The sequence below is a fragment of the Salmo salar genome, chromosome 09 (assembly GCF_965601325.2).
Source record: "Salmo salar chromosome 09, fSalSal1, whole genome shotgun sequence".
NCBI lineage: Eukaryota > Metazoa > Chordata > Actinopteri > Salmoniformes > Salmonidae > Salmo > Salmo salar.
The window spans coordinates 60,865,397-60,884,180 of NC_138299.1; the positions used below are offsets into that span (position 1 = coordinate 60,865,397).

General features: G+C 43.7%; 1 protein-coding gene across 4 annotated transcripts in view; it reads left to right on the top strand.

Annotated features, from left to right (window-relative positions):
- The window catches only part of LOC106611507 (protein diaphanous homolog 2), a 686,561-nt gene that overhangs the window by 27,098 nt on the left and 640,679 nt on the right, over positions 1-18,784 (top strand). For all 4 annotated transcript variants that reach the window (XM_082955835.1, XM_082955838.1, XM_082955836.1 and 1 more), the window contains one exon: positions 14,973-15,077. In XM_082955835.1, the coding sequence (XP_082811961.1) occupies positions 14,973-15,077 (105 nt within the window). The remainder of the gene's footprint in view (positions 1-14,972; positions 15,078-18,784) is intronic.

Genomic DNA, 18,784 nt, shown 5'->3' on the forward strand with positions numbered 1-18,784 from the left:
GTGCTTTTGAAGCTGCCAGCTGTAACGTGTGTCGTATAGAGGGGACCAAGGCGCGGCGTGTTGAGTGCTCATGATATTCTTTAATGAAAACTAAACACTTTTACAAAGAAACAAAACGACAGCAAACAGTTCCGTCAGGCAACAGACAACAAAAAGGAAAAACAACTACCCACAAACACAATAGAAAAAACCCCAACTTAAATATGATCTCCAATTAGAGGCAACGAGGACCAGCTGCCTCCAATTGGAGATCAACCCCAAAAAACCCAACATAGAAATAGAAAGACTAGAACTTAAACATAGACATAGAAAACAGAAAACCACCCAAAACAACCCCTGTCGCGCCCTGACCTACTTTACTAGAGAAAATGACGTCTTACAAGGGTCAGGACATGGATATCATAAGGTGAATGCACAAATCTGTAAGTCGCTCTGGATAAGAGCGTCTGCTAAATTACGTAAATGTAAATGTAAATGTGACAGTACCCCCCCAAAGGTGCAGACTCCGAATGCAACTAAAAACAACAACAAAAGAAACCACAAAACAAAAAGGGAGTGTAGGGAGGGTGACAATTGTCTATGGCGGTTCTAGTGCAGTACCCAGAACCTTACCATCCAGCAGATCCTGCAGCAGTGGAGGTTGCTCCGGTTCGGTTGTAACCCCCCGCTCCGCCTGCAGATCCCTCTGCTTCTGTAACACCGGACCGTGGATCGTCGTCGGAGGAACCGGACTGTAGATCATCGCCGGAGGCTCTGTGCTGCGGGCCGCCGCTGGAGGTTCTGGACTGCGGGCCGTCGCTGAAGACTCCGGGCTGCGGGCCGTCGCTGAAGACTCCGCACTGGGGAACGTCGCTGGAGGCTCCGGACCGGGGAGCGTCGTGGAGGCTCCGGACCGGGGAGCGTCGCTGAAGGCTCCGGACCGGGGAGCGTCGCTGGAGGCTCCGGACCGGGGAGCGTCGCTGGAGGCTCCGGACTGAGGAGCATCGCTGGAGGCTCCGGACCGGGGAGCGTCACTGGAGGCTTCATACCATGGATCATCTCTACAGGCTCCGGGCCATGGATCATTCCTACAGGCTTCGTGCCATGGATTATCCCTACAGGCTCCGGACCATGGATAATCCCTACAGGCTTCTTGCCATGAATTATCTCTACAGGCTCCGGGCCATGGATTACCTCTGGAGGCTTCGTGCCATGGATCATCTCTACAGGCTTCGGACCATAGAGTATCACTGGAGGCTTCTCTCGTGGAGCTGGAACAGGTCTCACCGGACTGGAGAGACGCACTGAGGACCGGGTGCTCAGAGCAGGCACAGGACGTACTGGGCTATGGAGGCGCACTGGAGGGAGAGTGCGAGGAGCAGGTACATGCTCACCACAATAAGCACGGGGAGTTGGCTCAGGTCTCACCCCTAGCCCAGCCAAACTACCCGTGTGCCCCCCAAAAATGTTTTGGGGGGCTGCCTCTCGTTCTTCCCCGGTAGGCTACGATACCTGTCTATTACCTGGCCCCAAGTCCAGTTTCTCCTTTCGGTCCACTCCTTCATTGACCAGGTATCCATCTCTGCCCGGGCACGCCGCTTGATCCAATCGTGGTTGGTAGTTCTGTAACGGGCGTCGTATAGAGGGGACCAAGGCACGGTGTGTTGAGTGCTCATGATATTCTTTAATGAAAACTAAACACTTTTACAAAGAAACAAAATGACAGCAAACAGTTCCATCAGGCAACAGACAACAAAACGGAAAAACAACTACCCACAAACACAATAGAAAAAAAACTACTTAAATATGATCTCCAATTAGAGGCAACGAGGACCGGCTGCCTCCAATTGGAGATCAACCCCCCAAAAACATAGAAATAGAAAAACTAGAACTTAAACATAGAAATAGAAAACATAGAAAATCACCCAAAACACCCCCTGTCACGCCCTGACCTACTTTACTATAGAAAATGGCATCTTACAAGGGTCAGGACGTGACACCAGCACCAACATGCCCCTATCTATAGATTGTAGAGCATTTTCATAGCTAAAGTACTAACAGCAGCCTATGTTGAAATTATAATACAGAAATGGAACTTTATGTATATTAGCTTGAATTGGAGTAGCTAAATCTAATTATATTCAAACTGCATAATTGTAGTCTCAGTACAGAGAAACTCAATAAAGGTTTGCTGTTGCTTTAAAAAAATGTAGCATTTCTTTGTTCTCTGTGTCTCTCCTCGTATCCCCATGCTCTTATTGATTGATAACATGGCATGCACCGCTGCTTTAAAGCTCTAGTTCCAAGTGAGGGTGTTAGGGGGTTGACCAAGGAGCCCCCGTGTTGTGCTTTAATGACTAGGACAAATCCAAATGTGTTTTTCCTTCAGCGTTATCGACTTTACTTTCAATAATCTGATGAATGTTATTTATCGAATCAACTAACTTTAATTGTTACCCGATTTAAATGAATCATGTAACTATTAACTCATTAGGAATTTGGGGCACCCCGAGAGCAGTTGTTTGAAGAGTTACCATCTCCCAAACGAAACTCTAAAGGTCTTTACCTATCACATCCATAAAACAGTCAACATATTAATCAGAACCTCTTATATCATCATTCTGAACAGTCATAACCTTGGTTTAATTATTTATTTACAAGCTAACTAAATAATAACACAGAATAAACATACCAACCTAATACATGAGAAAAAGGTCCCTAGCGGACTGACACAATATGGTGGCTTTTTACACATCGACATGGAGAGAAAAAGAGTGAGAAAGAAAAATAGACACTTCTTGTTGTTACATTTTATAAACTATTCTCACAGTAATCATATACTTTACACACAAACCACCGTCCGTTTGGAGTAAGAAATCATGAATGTATTTACGTGTGCATGCCTTCGTTTGCTGTGGATCTCTGTTGGAACCAGCCCTCCTTAGGAAGGGTGATGGGTTGGTCTTTCAGCGGCACGCTTATAAGGCTCTGATTGTCCAACAGTCTTCTACTGTTGTTCACTCTGGAAGATGCTCCTTGGAAGATAGGCTAGACAGTCATGTCGACGGTTCCCATTGGTGTTGAGAGTAGTAGGATACGGTGATTTGAGAAGAGTAGTAGGATGGTCCCACTTAAATTCGTTTTTCTAGATATTTGACTCAGGACAGCTAATCAGCCGTACCAGTGATTGTCTGGAAGGTGAGATTCCAGACAATGTCCGCCCGCTGATCCCTCTGCTTTTGTGCCACTGGACCGTGGATCGTCGTCGGAGGAACCGGACCGTAGATCATCGCCGGAGGCTCGGGGCTGCAGGCCGTCGCTGGAGGCTCTGGGCTGCAGGCCGCCGCTAGAGGTTCCGGACTGTAGGCCGTCTCAGGAGACTCAGGAGGTTCCGGACTGTAGGCCGTCTCAGGAGGTTCCGGACTGTAGGCCATCTCAGGAGGTTCCGGACTGTAGGACGTCTCAGGAGACTCAGGAGGTTCCGGGACTGTAGGCCGTCTCAGAAGGTTCCGGACTGTAGGCCGTGTCAGGAGGTTCCGGACTGTAGGCCGTCTCAGGATGTTCCAGACTGTAGGCCGTCTCAGGAGGTTCCGGACTGTAGGCCGTCTCAGGAGGTTCCGGACTGTAGGCCGTCTCAGGAGGTTCCTGACTGTAGGACGTCTCAGGAGGTTCTTGACTGTAGGACGTCTCAGGAGGTTCTTGACTGTAGGACGTCTCATGAGGTTCCGGACTGTAGGACGTCTCATGAGGTTCCGGACTGTAGGACGTCTCAGGAGATTCCGGACTGTAGGCCGTCGCTGCAGGCTCCATGCCATGGATCATCACTGCAGGCTCCGCGCCATGGATCACCACTGGAGGCTTTGTGCGATGGATCATCCCTACAGGCTCCGGGCCATAGATCATCCCTACAGGCTTCTTGCCATGGATCATCCCTACAGGCTCCGGGCTATGGATCATCCCTACAGGCTTCATGCCATGGATCATCACTGGAGGCTTCTTAAGTGGAGCCGGAACAGGTCTCACCGGACTGGGGAACGCCGCTGGAGGCTCTGGACTGGGGGACGTCGCCGGAAGCTCTGGACTGGGAACTGTCGCTGGAAGCTCTGGACTGGGAAGACACACTGGAGGCCTGATGCGTGGTGCTGGCACAGGTGGCGCCAGACTGGTAACACGCACCCCAGGGCGAGTGTGAGGAGTAGGAACAGGACACACCGGACTGGGCAGGCGCACTAGAGACCTGATGCGTGGGGCTGGCAAAGGTGGCGCCAGACTGGTGACACGCACCTCACGGTAAGCACGAGGAGTTGGCTCAGGTCTCCAACCTGACTCTGGCAAACTCCCCATGTGCCCCCCCCCCCCCAAAAGATTTCTTGGGCTGCCTCTCGCACTTGCCTCGTGGTTGGTATAGTGCCTCATAGTATCGCCGCTCCGCTCTCGCTGCCTCAATTTCCTCTTTAGGACGGCGATACTCCCCAGCCTGCCTCCAGGGTCCTTTCCCGTCCAATATCTCCTCCCAAGTCCATTTGTCCTGCTGACCACGCTGCTTGGTCCTTTGGTGGTGGGCGATTCTGTCACGGTTGTCGTAGGAATCAGCGAACCAAAGTGCAGCGTGTGTGTCGTTCCACATTTTATTTACACTGTGAAACTATGCAATACATAAATAAACTGAATGACAAAAACAACAAACCGTGACGCAGCGGTGAAACATACACTGACTCAAAGATAATCTCCCACAAACCCAAGTGGAAAAAACCCTACTTAAAACCTCTTACATCTAGACGTTCTGCTAGCGGAACACCTGCTCCAATATCCAATGATAGGCGTGACGCGAATTACAAATTCCTCAAAAATACAAAAACTTCAATTTTTCAAACATATGACTATTTCACAGCATTTTAAAGACAAGACTGTCCTTTATCTAACCACACTGTCCGATTTCAAAAAGGCTTTACAGCGAAAGTAAAACATTAGATTATGTCAGCAGAGTACCAAGCCAGAAATAATCAGACACCCATTTTTCAAGTTAGCATATAATGTCACAAAAAACAAAACCACAGCTAAATGCAGCACTAACCTTTGATGATCTTCATCAGATGACAACCCTAGGACATTATGTTATACAATGCATGCATGTTTTGTTCAATCAAGTTCATATTTATATCAAAAACCAGCTTTTTACATTAGCATGTGACGTTCAGAACTAGCATACCCCCCGCAAACATCCGGTGAATTTACTAAATTACTCACGATAAACGTTCACAAAAAACATAACAATTATTTAAAGAATTATAGATACAGAACTCCTCTATGCACTCGATATGTCCGATTTTAAAATAGCTTTTCGGTGAAAGCACATTTTGCAATATTCTCAGTAGATAGCCCAGCCATCACAGGGCTAGCCATTTAGACACCGACCAAGTTTAGCCCTGATCAAACTCCGATTTACTATTACAAAAGTTTCATTACCTTTGTTGTCTTCGTCAGAATGCACTCCCAGGACTGCTACTTCAATAACAAATGTTGGTTTGGTCCAAAATAATCCATCGTTATATCCGAATAGCGGCGTTTTGTTCGTGCATTCCAGACACTATCCGAAATGGTAAAGAAGGGTCGTGCGCATGGCGCAATTCGTGACCAAAAAATTCTAAATATTCCATTACCGTACTTCGAAGCATGTCAACCGCTGTTTAAAATCAATTTTTTTGCCATTTTTCTCGTAGAAAAGCGATAATATTCCGACCGGGAATCTCCTTTTCGGCAAACAGAGGAAAAAATCACAAAGACGGGGGTAGCCAGGTCATGCGCCTAAGCCCACACTCCCTTGATCGGCCACTTGAGAAAGGCGATAATGTGTTTCAGCCTGGGGCTGGGATGACGACATTCAGGTTTTTCCCGGGCTCTGAGCGCCTATGGACGACGTAGGAAGTGTCACGTTAGAGCAGAGATCCTTAGTAAAAGATAGAGATGGCAAAGAAGTTCCAGAAATGGTCAGACAGGCCACTTCCTGTAAAGGAATCTCTCAGGTTTTGACCTGCCATTTGAGTTCTGTTATACTCACAGACACCATTCAAACAGTTTTAGAAACTTTAGGGTGTTTTCTATCCATATATAATAAGTATATGCATATTCTAGTTACTGGGTAGGATTAGTAACCAGATTAAATCGGGTACGTTTTTTATCCAGCCGTGAAAATACTGCCCCCTAGCCATAAGAGGTTAAGTATGATCTCCAATTAGAGACAACGAGGACCAGCTGCCTCTAATTGGAGATCATCCCAAACAAAACCAACATAGAAATACAAAACTAGAAAATGAACATAGAAATTGAAAACAGAAAAACACCCCCTGTCACGCCCTGATCTACTCTACCATAGTAAATAACATCTTACTATGGTCAGGACATGACAGTAGTGGTTGTGTTAGTATTAGTAGTGGTAGTGTGTACTGTAGGGTGTAGTGGTTGTGATAGTGTTAGTAGTGGTGGGTGTAGTGTTTGTGTTAGTATTAGTAGTGGTAGTGTGTACTGTAGGGTGTAGTGTTTGTGTTAGTATTAATAGTGGTAGTGTGTACTGTAGGGTGTAGTGTTTGTGTTAGTATTAGTAGTGGTAGTGTGTACTGTAGGGTGTAGTGTTTGTGTTAGTATTAGTAGTGGTAGTGTGTATTGTAGGGTGTAGTGGTTGTGTTAGTATTAGTAGTGGTAGTGAGTACTGTAGGGTGTAGTGTTTGTGTTAGTGTTAGTAGTGGTAGTGGGTACTGTAGGGTGTAGTGTTTGTGTTAGTGTTACAGAGGTGGTAGTGTGTACTATAGGGTGTAGTGTTTGTGTTAGTGTTAGTAGTGGTAGTGTGTACTGTAGGGTATAGTGTTTGTGTTAGTGTTAGTAGTGGTAGGGTGTACTGTAGGGTGTAGTGGTTGTGTTAGTATTAGTAGTGGTAGTGTGTATTGTAGGGTGTAGTGTTAGTGTTAGTAGTGGTAGTGTGTACTGTAGGGTGTAGTGGTTGTGTTAGTATTAGTAGTGGTAGTGTGTACTGTAGGGTGTAGTGTTTGTGTTAGTATTAGTAGTGGTAGTGTGTACTGTAGGGTGTAGTGTTTGTGTTAGTATTAGTAGTGGTAGTGTGTACTGTAGGGTGTATTGGTTGTGTTAGTGGTAGTGTGTACTGTAGGGTGTAGTGGTTGTGTTAGTATTAGTAGTGGTAGTGTGTACTGTAGGGTGTAGTGTTTGTGTTAGTATTAGTAGTGGTAGTGTGTACTGTAGGGTGTAGTGTTTGTGTTAGTATTAGTAGTGGTAGTGTGTACTGTAGGGTGTAGTGGTTGTGTTAGTGGTAGTGTGTACTGTAGGGTGTAGTGGTTGTGTTAGTAGTGGTAGTGTGTACTGTAGGGTGTAATGTTTGTTAGTATTAGTAGTGGTAGTGTGTACTGTAGGTTGTAGTGGTTGTGTTAGTTTTAGTAGTGGTAGTGTGTACTGTAGGGTGTAGTGTTTGTGTTAGTGTTAGTAGTGGTAGTGTGTACTGTAGGGTGTATTGTTTGTGTTAGTGTTAGTAGTGGTAGTGTGTATTGTAGGGTGTTGTGTTAGTGTTAGTAGTGGTAGTCTGTAGTGTAGGGTGTAGTGTTTGTGTTAGTGTTAGTAGTGGTAGTGTGTACTGTAGAGTGTATTGTTTGTGTTAGTATTAGTAGTGGTAGTGTGTACTGTAGGGTGTAGTGTTTGTGTTAGTGTTAGTAGTGGTAGTGTGTACTGTGGGGTGTAGTGTTTGTGTTAGTATTAGTAGTGGTAGTGTGTCCTGTAGGGTGTAGTGTTTGTGTTAGTGTTACAGAGGTGGTAGTGTGTACTGTAGGGTGTAGTGTTTGTGTTAGTGCTAGTAGTGGTAGTGTGTACTGTAGGGTGTAGTGGTTGTGTTAGTGTTAGTAGTGGTAGGGTGTACTGTAGGGTGTAGTGGTTGTGTTAGTATTAGTAGTGGTAGTGTGTACTGTAGGGTGTAGTGTTTGTGTTAGTGTTAGTAGTGGTAGTGTGTATTGTAGGGTGTTGTGTTAGTGTTAGTAGTGGTAGTCTGTACTGTAGGGTGTAGTGTTTGTGTTAGAAGTGGTAGTGTGTACTGTAGAGTGTATTGTTTGTGTTAGTATTAGTAGTGGTAGTGTGTACTGTAGGGTGTAGTGTTTGTGTTAGTGGTAGTAGTGGTAGTGTGTACTGTAGGGTGTAGTGTTTGTGTTAGTGTTAGTAGTGGTAGTGTGTACTGTAGGGTGTAGTGTTTGTGTTAGTGTTAGTAGTGGTAGGGTGTACTGTAGGGTGTAGTGGTTGTGTTAGTGTTAGTAGTGGTAGTGTTTACTGTAGGGTGTAGTGTTTGTGTTAGTGTTAGTAGTGGTAGTGTGTACTGTAGGGTGTAGTGTTTGTGTTAGTATTGGTAGTGGTAGTGTGTACTGTAGGGTGTAGTTTTTGTGTTAGTAGTGGTAGTGTGTACTGTAGGGTGTAGTGTTTGTGTTAGTGCTAGTAGTGGTAGTGTGTACTGTAGGGTGTAGTGGTTGTGTTAGTGTTAGTAGTGGTAGGGTGTACTGTAGGGTGTAGTGTTTGTGTTAGTGTTAGAAGTGGTAGTGTGTACTGTAGGGTGTAGTGGTTGTGTTAGTATTAGTAGTGGTAGTGTGTATTGTAGGGTGTTGTGTTAGTGTTAGTAGTGGTAGTGTGTACTTTAGGGTGTAGTGTTTGTGTTAGTGTTAGAAGTGGTAGTGTGTACTGTAGGGTGTAGTGTTTGTGTTAGTGCTAGTAGTGGTAGTGTGTACTGTAGGGTGTAGTGGTTGTGTTAGTGTTAGTAGTGGTAGGGTGTACTGTAGGGTGTAGTGTTTGTGTTAGTGTTAGAAGTGGTAGTGTGTACTGTAGGGTGTAGTGGTTGTATTAGTAGTGGTAGTGTGTATTGTAGGGTGTTGTGTTAGTGTTAGTAGTGGTAGTGTGTACTTTAGGGTGTAGTGTTTGTGTTAGTGTTAGAAGTGGTAGTGTGTACTGTAGGGTGTAGTGTTTGTGTTAGTGTTAGTAGTGGTAGTGTGTACTGTGGGGTGTAGTGTTTGTGTTAGTATTAGTAGTGGTAGTGTGTACTGTAGGGTGTAGTGTTTGTGTTAGTGTTAGTAGTGGTAGTGTGTATTGTAGGGTGTAGTGTTTGTGTTAGTGTTAGTAGTGGTAGTGTGTACTGTGGGGTGTAGTGTTTGTTAGTATTAGTAGTGGTAGTGCGTACTGTAGGGTGTAGTGTTTGTGTTAGTATTAGTAGTGGTAGGGTGTACTGTAGGGTGTAGTGTTTGTGTTAGTATTAATAGTGGTAGTGTGTACTGTAGGGTGTAGTGTTTGTATTAGTGTTAGTAGTGGTAGTGTGTACTGTAGGGTGTAGTGTTTGTGTTAGTGTTAGTAGTGGTAGTGTGTACTGTAGGGTGTAGTGGTTGTGTTAGTGTTAGTAGTGGTAGTGTGTATTGTAGGGTGTAGTGTTTGTGTTAGTGTTAGTAGTTGTAGTGGGTACTGTAGGGTGTAGTGTTTGTGTTAGTGTTACAGAGGTGGTAGTGCGTACTGTAGGGTGTAGTGTTTGTGTTAGTATTAGTAGTGGTAGGGTGTACTGTAGGGTGTAGTGTTTGTGTTAGTATTAGTAGTGGTAGTGTGTATTGTAGGGTGTAGTGTTTGTGTTAGTGTTAGTAGTGGTAGTGTGTACTGTGGGGTGTAGTGTTTGTGTTAGTATTAGTAGTGGTAGGGTGTACTGTAGGGTGTAGTGTTTGTGTTAGTATTAGTAGTGGTAGTGTGTATTGTAGGGTGTAGTGTTTGTGTTAGTGTTAGTAGTGGTAGTGTGTACTGTGGGGTGTAGTGTTTGTGTTAGTATTAGTCGTGGTAGGGTGTACTGTAGGGTGTAGTGGTTGTGTTAGTGTTAGTAGTGGTAGTGTGTATTGTAGGGTGTAGTGTTTGTGTTAGTGTTAGTAGTGGTAGTGTGTACTGTAGGGTGTAGTGTTTGTGTTAGTGTTAGTAGTGGTAGTCTGTACTGTAGGGTGTAGTGTTAGTCTTAGTAGTGGTAGTGTGTACTGTAGAGTGTATTGTTTGTGTTAGTATTAGTAGTGGTAGTGTGTACTGTGGGGTGTAGTGTTTGTGTTAGTATTAGTAGTGGTAGTGTGTACTGTAGGGTGTAGTGTTTGTGTTAGTATTAGTAGTGGTAGTGTGTACTGTAGGGTGTAGTGTTTGTGTTAGTATTAGTAGTGGTAGTGTGTACTGTAGGGTGTAGTGTTTGTGTTAGTGTTAGTAGTGGTAGTGTGTACTGTAGGGTGTAGTGTTTGTGTTAGTATTAGTAGTGGTAGTGTGTACTGTAGGGTGTAGTGTTTGTGTTAGTGTTAGTAGTGGTAGTGTGTACTGTAGGGTGTAGTGGTTGTGTTAGTATTAGTAGTGGTAGTGTGTACTGTAGGGTGTAGTGTTTGTGTTAGTGTTAGAAGTGGTAGTGTGTACTGTAGGGTGTAGTGTTTGTGTTAGTATTAGTAGTGGTAGTGTGTACTGTAGGGTGTAGTGTTTGTGTTAGTAGTGGTAGTGTGTACTGTAGGGTGTAATGTTTGTTAGTATTAGTAGTGGTAGTGTGTACTGTAGGGTGTAGTGGTTGTGTTAGTAGTGGTAGTGTGTACTGTAGGGTGTAATGTTTGTTAGTATTAGTAGTGGTAGTGTGTACTGTAGGGTGTAGTGTTTGTGTTAGTGTTAGTAGTGGTAGTGTGTACTGTAGAGTGTAGTGGTTGTGTTAGTGTTAGTAGTGGTAGTGTGTACTGTAGAGTGTATTGTTTGTGTTAGTATTAGTAGTGGTAGTGTGTATTGTAGGGTGTTGTTGTTGTGTTAGTATTAGTAGTGGTAGTGAGTACTGTAGGGTGTAGTGTTTGTGTTAGTATTGGTAGTGGTAGTGTGTACTGTAGGGTGTAGTTTTTGTGTTAGTGTTACAGAAGTGGTAGTGCGTACTGTAGGGTGTCATGTTTGTGTTAGTGTTACTGTAGTGTTTTTGAAAGTGGTAGTGTTTGTGCTAGTGCTAATGTTAGTGTTACATTTTGGTCATGTTAAACCAGTAGCTGTTTCCTGCCTGAGAGCCACATTACGGCTGCTGTGTCTTCTTCTCTGCCACAAGGAGAGTGTGTGTAGTCTTGTGCGGCGTCCTTGTGTTCTTTAGATGTGCACAGCGGTACCCCGGAGTTGGAGCCCCTGATATAAATTCACAGTGGTAAATCCTCTGAAATCTCCCATTGGAGGGAGAGTCTTTGGCGAGGAGGAGGCGCGGTGGCAGAATTCTTAATGCGGGACGTGGTGCTGGGAAAACAGCGAGCCGCGATGTGACACACACGTTTACATCCTCTTTTAGCCAGCGGCAATCTCCCCTCTTTATGAATCTGTACCCTTCCCCATCATCTCCATCGCTCCATTTACCATTAATATTCAGACACATTTATCCTGTACAAGGGTAGGACTAGGAGGGAGAAGGAAGGGGTTGTAACGACCGGCGAGGACGTGCCATGACATATGAATGGATAGACGGACAGGTCACTCCTTGTCTTGTTCAGACCATGCCCTTTAGACCACACGTATCTCTGTGTGTTAATTTTGTTATTGGAACGATCGTCTCTCGCCTGGCCGACAGCTGTGAAGCACGTTAGATGCAGACAAACAGTGTGGGGGATGAGCCATAGGCAGCAGCATTAGGGCTGTGAATTGCCTGGGACCTCATGATACGATATTATAACTATACTTAGGTGCCGATACGATATGTATTGCGATTCTCACAATTCTTATGATTCTTTGTATTGCAATTCGATGCTGCAATTTTATTGAGATTTGATGTTCCAAACATACGGCTTACTATATGTCTGCTGCAGAGAGACATGAGCGCATGAGAAAACACGTTTTGATCAGTCAGGGAAATAAAAGTGCTGAAAACACTATTAAAGTTGGAGAATAGGATGAAAAATACTGGAGTTTTGGCTCAGGTACAGCCGACTAGCTGTAGCTAATGCTACCTACAGTGGCAATTGGCCACCTACAAAAATGATAGATATAATATCATCCCAAAATAATATTGCAATATGTAACTGTATGGATTTTATTTATTTTTTTACCCATCACCACCCAGCATCACACATGCGTACACATTTGTCAAGCCACTCTCCTACATGTTGGCACAGAATGTTCCAAGGGATGTGTCGCAAATGGCACCCTATCACGCTCTGTTATACAGCAGAGTGCATATCATACAAACCTGTCTGTATTGTGGATGATCATTTCCATTTCTGCATCCCAACTGGCATTGTATATGGTGCACTACTTTTGACCAGGGCCAATTGATACATCATACTCCATCCTCACTCTTCTGTTTCCAGCGGTAGTTATTACTGTCACTACCTGTGGGCTTGTCGACATTACCTCCTATTGCTATGGCTGTCTGTTATATTGCCTCTCTGTCATATTCCAGGTATTCTAGAGGGAGAATACCTGGAATTGATTTACAATCTGTGAACTCTTGCCATCAACATGCCTCCACCTGCTGTTGTAGTTTTTAGTTTTATGAGCTCTTTATGATTCATATCTACAGGTTTTGCAGGGAATACATCCAAAAGATGATCCTCCCTCATAGTTGTCACTGACTACTACAGATAGAGATAGAGTTGGTGTATGTTTGAGAGAGAGAGCGAGAGACTGTGAGAGAGAGAGACTGAGTGAGCGAAAGTGACCATTACTGTGCTGATGAGGCTAGTTTGAGCCTTTATGTGCCTATGCCTCATTGCCAGGAGCAGCATTCTCCGTAATAACAGCCGCTGTGATCCTCCATTGCAGTTACACTTTCTCTGTCTGCACAAGACGGGCACTTAAACCACAGAGGAGGAGAGCCAAGATGTGCCCCTAAACTCCATGAATTAAAATTGGGGGCACCGGAGAAAATAATTTTGTCACAGATTTGTCACAGTCGAAGCAAATTAAAACAATGTTTTCTCTCCTGCTCAACATACTTCTCTCGTACTCAACCTTTTCCATTGTCCATATCCTTTTCAACAGCAGACAGATATGGCGGCACCCCATTCATTATCCCTGGCAACGAATGCCAATGGAAGCCCCAAGCTGTGTTCACAGGCAGCTCATCTCTCCACATCGCTTTGTGATTTCTGACGTATCCTGACGTATATTTCGTCTGTCTCACGTTGTTTCCTACAGTAGTAGCTCTGAATGCTGAATCAGGTGATACAGAGTTAAGGCCCAGTCCGTTTGACTGTTAGGCCAGCCAAGCAGAGGTGGATAGAACCGTCAGGCAACATGAAAGAACACACACACACACACACACACACACGCCTCCACCACGTCAAATAACTCCACACACAGTTTGTAGGGTGCCTGTGTAAACGTTTCAATTACCTGAGTCTGCTGCCAGGGATATGTTGGGATTCTTCCATGTGGACCAGCGAGGATATAATTAATAATAGTATAATTAATCATTTTTGGGTGGCAGAACACAGAGGCCTCTCTCTCGCTTCTAGTCGGCCCTGACGAGTACCCCTCAGGCCCTGCTGTCTCTCCCCCACATTCCCCCTTATATTCTACGCTCCGCGTTTTGCCTCGTTTATTGAATGCCATTTATCCGGCAGAGTTCAGAGGTTAATTAAAACGTCTTCCGGTCCCGGATATTTAGAAAACGGCCAATTGGTAAAGTTTCCCTCCACGAGTGCGCCCCAACTCTTGGTGTATTTACTGAGACAAAATGTAGAGGAAAGAGGAGGAGGTGGAGGAGGAGGACATTGGGTCATGATACCCTTTAATGGTACCCATGATGCTGTACCTAGTGTCTTTCAACAGCCACAGACTATACTGTACCAGTCTACAAACTGAACTAAAGAAAATGAAGGAACGGGAATGTAAATCTTTTTACAAAATGTTAGATCATACAGTGGACATATAGGTAACATATGGTTGATTTATCTATGGTTGTGTCCAAAAATGGCACCATATTTCCTTCATAGTGCACTACTTTTGACAAGGGTCCATAGGACTCTGGTCAAAAGTTGTGCACTATATAGGTAGGGAATATGGTGCCATTTAGGACGAGACCTCTCGATTTTACATTCTAGGCTATACTTTCAACACCATCACCATACAGCAAAAGAAGCTCAGCCAAATCACTGTGTACAGAACGTCGGCGAACAAAAGAAAAATGCACCATACATCTTTCTCCCACTAGATGGCAGCATGGTTTCACAGCAGCTCCACTCAGCCACATGACTTCAGCCGTGTGTTTTTCTGTCATTTAGTCCATACCTTTGTCTGAGAGTGCTCCGAATAAACATCCTCCCATCCTCCTACTATCCTCATCATGTCATTCCCCTGCTTTTAGTGCTCTTCTTTCCATCCCTCCCTCACTTCTTGCATCCCTCCCTCCATCCCCTCATCTCTTTGACAAGAAAGGGTGTTTTTGTGGTGCAGAATAAACTGTGGAATGTATGGTGAAGATAATAGCTAAAGAGACATAGGCTACTGTCCATCCAGGCATTGTTTTATGATATTGTTGTATGGTAATCAACCTTACCCTTCCACTATACAGGCGGTGTTGTATGATATCCACTCTGCTGTATAACAGAGGGTGATGTATCATACTTCGGCCTCACTTTTGTTTCCAGGGGTAGTTATTAATGTCACTAGCTGTGGGACTGTCTTCATTACCTCCTGTTGCTATGCCTGTCTGTCACATTGCCTATAGAGAGAAAGAGGGACTGTGTACCCTCAACTAAAGTACAGAAGCTGGACATAAAGTGCTATGATCCAAGAGTGACCTTTTCTAGTGTAACATACACTTGATACCCTTGTTAGGATTGCATCTTTGGCAGCAGCAAACAGTGGGATAATAATTTACTGTTTCCATTTGAGTAAAGAGTGTTGACATCCTTTAAGTGCAGTTGGTAGAGTCTTAATGGATTTAAAATTACCATAATTGCCCCATGATGTGTAGTAGTCATTTATCTTCACTTTCTTTGTTTCCTCAGGAGGACATGAACCTGAATGAGGAGCGTAAAGCCCCCCTGCGTGGGAAGGACCTGAGCACCAAGCGAGAGATGGTTGTCCAGTACATCTCCACCACCGCCAAATCTGTAAGTCGTTGTTGTAAACCAATGGTCTTTCTGTATTATATATCTGTAATGGAACTAATGGGCTTTCTGCATTTTATTGTAACCAAAGGGCTTTTTTAGCTACTCTCACCCAGTGTAGTAGTAGTGAGTGGGCTGAAAAATATGACATTCTACAGACACACTACAGAATAATGAGCTGAACCTGATCTACTTTCTTTCTGTGCCCCTCTCTCTCTACCACTCTTTCACACTCTTACTCCGTCTCGCTCTCCTTGCTTGAGCCCCCAATCTCTGATTACTGCTTCCATTACATTTTTTCAACCTTTTTTCCCCCCCGAGTGCTTATCAAACCGCTTTTGTTGTAGCGCAACCGTAACTCTCAGTTGCTTTATATTGGGGAAGGAACAAGTTTTTATTCGAATTTGGAATGCATCGCTTTACACTTTCAACAATCTAAACCAATAAGAGTGGTAAATCCAGCCCGTTTGAGGAGTGTAATCCCAGGGTTACAAGGTGAATTCTCTTTATGAAGTTTTAGGCCCCTACTGAGGGTAGGCTCACATTTACTCATAGACTCCTATCAAGTCACTCGCTGGCCTTTGACATGATCATTTATTACCCCTCTCATTGTTATAGTAATTAAGTGGCATTATTAATAATGATGATGATGATCATAGATTATTGAATTCTTCACTGGGCCCATTATGCTGTGTGAGCACTGCTATATTATTCAAATTAACAGTATCCTCTGTCTGGGTGAAAGGGAGTAGGGCTCGGCTGTCTTTCAGCATCCTCCCTACCCCTCACATTCTATAGGCCCTGTAGGTGGGAGCCCGTTGAATGGATTTCAGAATAGAATATAGAGACACAGACACTTGCGCAAACACACACACACACACACACACACACACACACACACACACACACACACACACACACACACACACACACACACACACACACACACACACACACACACACACACACACACACCACTATGACAGGGTAGGAGAGCTTAGCCGTCCAGGGGACAGATGTGTTTCTGTGTGATAAGTGCCTGTCTTCAACATGGCAGAGCAAATCCCCACCCCCTGTTAGAAACCCAATCCATCCCTACTGGTTTCTGTAAATAATGATAGACACAACATTACTCTGGCCAATTAGACTCCTGTAGGTGAAGAGTATGCTGTAGGTTAGTCTATGTCCCAAATGGCACCCTTTTCCCTATCTTGTGCTCTACTTTTCACCAGAGCCCTATGGGCCGTGGTCAAAAGTAGTGCACTATATATGGAATAGAGTTGCCATTTTGGATTAATATGTTTTGGTGAGCGCAGTGTGATTGTGTGCCTTTTCAAGGATGGTTTTTGTTCATACTTGAAGGACTAAGGCAAAAAAAATGTAATACATTTTTTTGTGATTTAACTACTTGCTCGCTACTAATAATCCGTAATTGAGACGTGATAGAGGGAAATTGAGACATGGTACTAGATTGGATATTACCATGGTATGGTCTGACAATATCTGCATTTCGTTTTTGGGTTCATTTTTGGGATCTTGTGGTGGGGTGTTTTCACAACTAATATGTGCCTTAATTAAATCTTTGTGTGTTCTCTTCCTCTAACAGTTTTAAGGTCTTCTTTGTATGCCTGATTGCTTTCAAGGGAATTTTCCTTTTGCAGAAAAATTTACTAATAACGTGCACTCACTCACACACCAAGTCACCTCTTTCCTGTGTCTTTCTGTTCTCGACTAGATCATTGCCACCAACTAACAGAGACCATAGAAATAGATAAAGTAGAATGGCAAAAAGAGAATGTAATCAAAGCAATGGGACCTGTCTGTTTATTATCTATATTGTAAGGCAATAGGGAATTCCATCAGCTCTCCCTCTACCTAAAATTTAGCTTAAGCTAATTCACAGAATGATTACATTAGGAATGGAGGTATAAAGTGCAAATATCAGTGGAGCGACAAACGTGTCCCCAACGTCCTTGGCCTTTTTGCTTGACTGTCAGTCTCAACAGACCTGAGGACCAGTGTAGGGAGGGGATCACCATTTTAGATTTAACTACCAAACCAAATGCACCCTTTTTGAGATCCTTTTTGTGTTCATATATAGAGAGATTTAGAGTTATTATCCTTTATTGTTCTGGATAATGTCGTAATTATTTATTCCCCCAATCTTTTTATTTTTGTATTTTTCTTAATTTAACCTTTATTTAACTAGGCAAATCTATTCATCCAATATATTGTTATTATCATTCTACTATGAAAAATATGGCCATTAACTTGTATTATATTTCCCTGAGGCTATTAGGCCAAAAGAATACTAGCTAGCTAATGGGAGCGTGGGGCTGATTATTAGTTTGTGTATTCTCTCCAAACATGGCTCCTCTTGAGAGTTGTATTTTTCATGTCTTGCGACCTCTCTAGTTTATCACCGAGCAAGATTGAGAACTCTTCCCATTTACTACCAGTATGCATCTGTGGGAGTCTTTCAAGTTATCCCCCAACACAAAACACAGACTGTCTGTGTCCCAAAAGACACCTTAATACCTATGCAGTGCACCTCTTATGACCAGGACCCATAGGAGGCTAGTCTACATAGGAAATAGGGTGCCATTTGGGATGCAGCCAATGTCTTTTCAAAGGAGAAGATTTGTAATATTGCCATTGACCCTGTTTATTTGAATATGAGCTCTGTACAATGAAATCCAGCATGGCTCTTGCAGCAAGTTTGGATGTCCTTTGCCATTAACTTTGCACGAGGTGCTTTTTTTCCGCTCTTTTCTCTTTTGTTCTCTCTTAAATTATTTCTGACAAATGTATGCCAGTGTCATTAAATGTGCCAAATGCATGCCTTTCACACTAACGCAATCATTTATATTTTCTTACGAGTGGGATAGAAAAACCTTTGCTTCTCTCTCACCTTGCAAATGATTTCCCTGTTCCAATTCAAATGTTCATGATGCGATGAGGATGAGTGTGATGGCCGGGTCTTGAGGGGCAACTAGTCAAATGTATTGAGCAGCCATTTTGCTGCCTTTGTACTAACACAATTTGAAATTAACATGCTGGTATTTAAAAGGGATTTGACCAATTACCAACGTGCCCCATCAATACCCTGGTATTTCAAAGAGTAATTTGACCAATCACCAATGTGCCACCCCGTTCTCGCAGTGAAGCCTGACAATTCGTCAGAGAATGAAAGCCTTGTTATTCCTCTCCTGTCACACTGTTATCTTCTCTAATGAATAAATAACTTTATTTTCCCCACACCATATGAGAAATGATGCTAATGCTAATGATAGTGAGGGGAGAATATCAATAAATGCCACCGCTCTTGATGACATTTCCTTCAGAAGTTTGTTTACTAGGGAGTTGTTCTATAATGGAGCACTAGAGATGCTCATTAGCATACACACATCCAACAATAACCAAGCATTAGTCCAATTATTATTAGGACTACCTTTAGGTCGTTTTTTTCTCTTAGAATTTACAGGAATTCTGTCACAGTTTTAGCGAGAATGAGGTGTTACCTTGCGTGGGGAAATGGATGTTAGCACATAAAGCGCTATTCCCCCTCGAGCTCCTCCCTGACAGTGATGCTACTTGGGGTTTTTCAAGATAATGTCTGATCTTTTTGGTCAAGCCGCCAAAACAATAAGTCAGAAAAGAAACATGTTTTAATGTTCTCACCATGTAGTCTTATCAACTCTAAAACAACA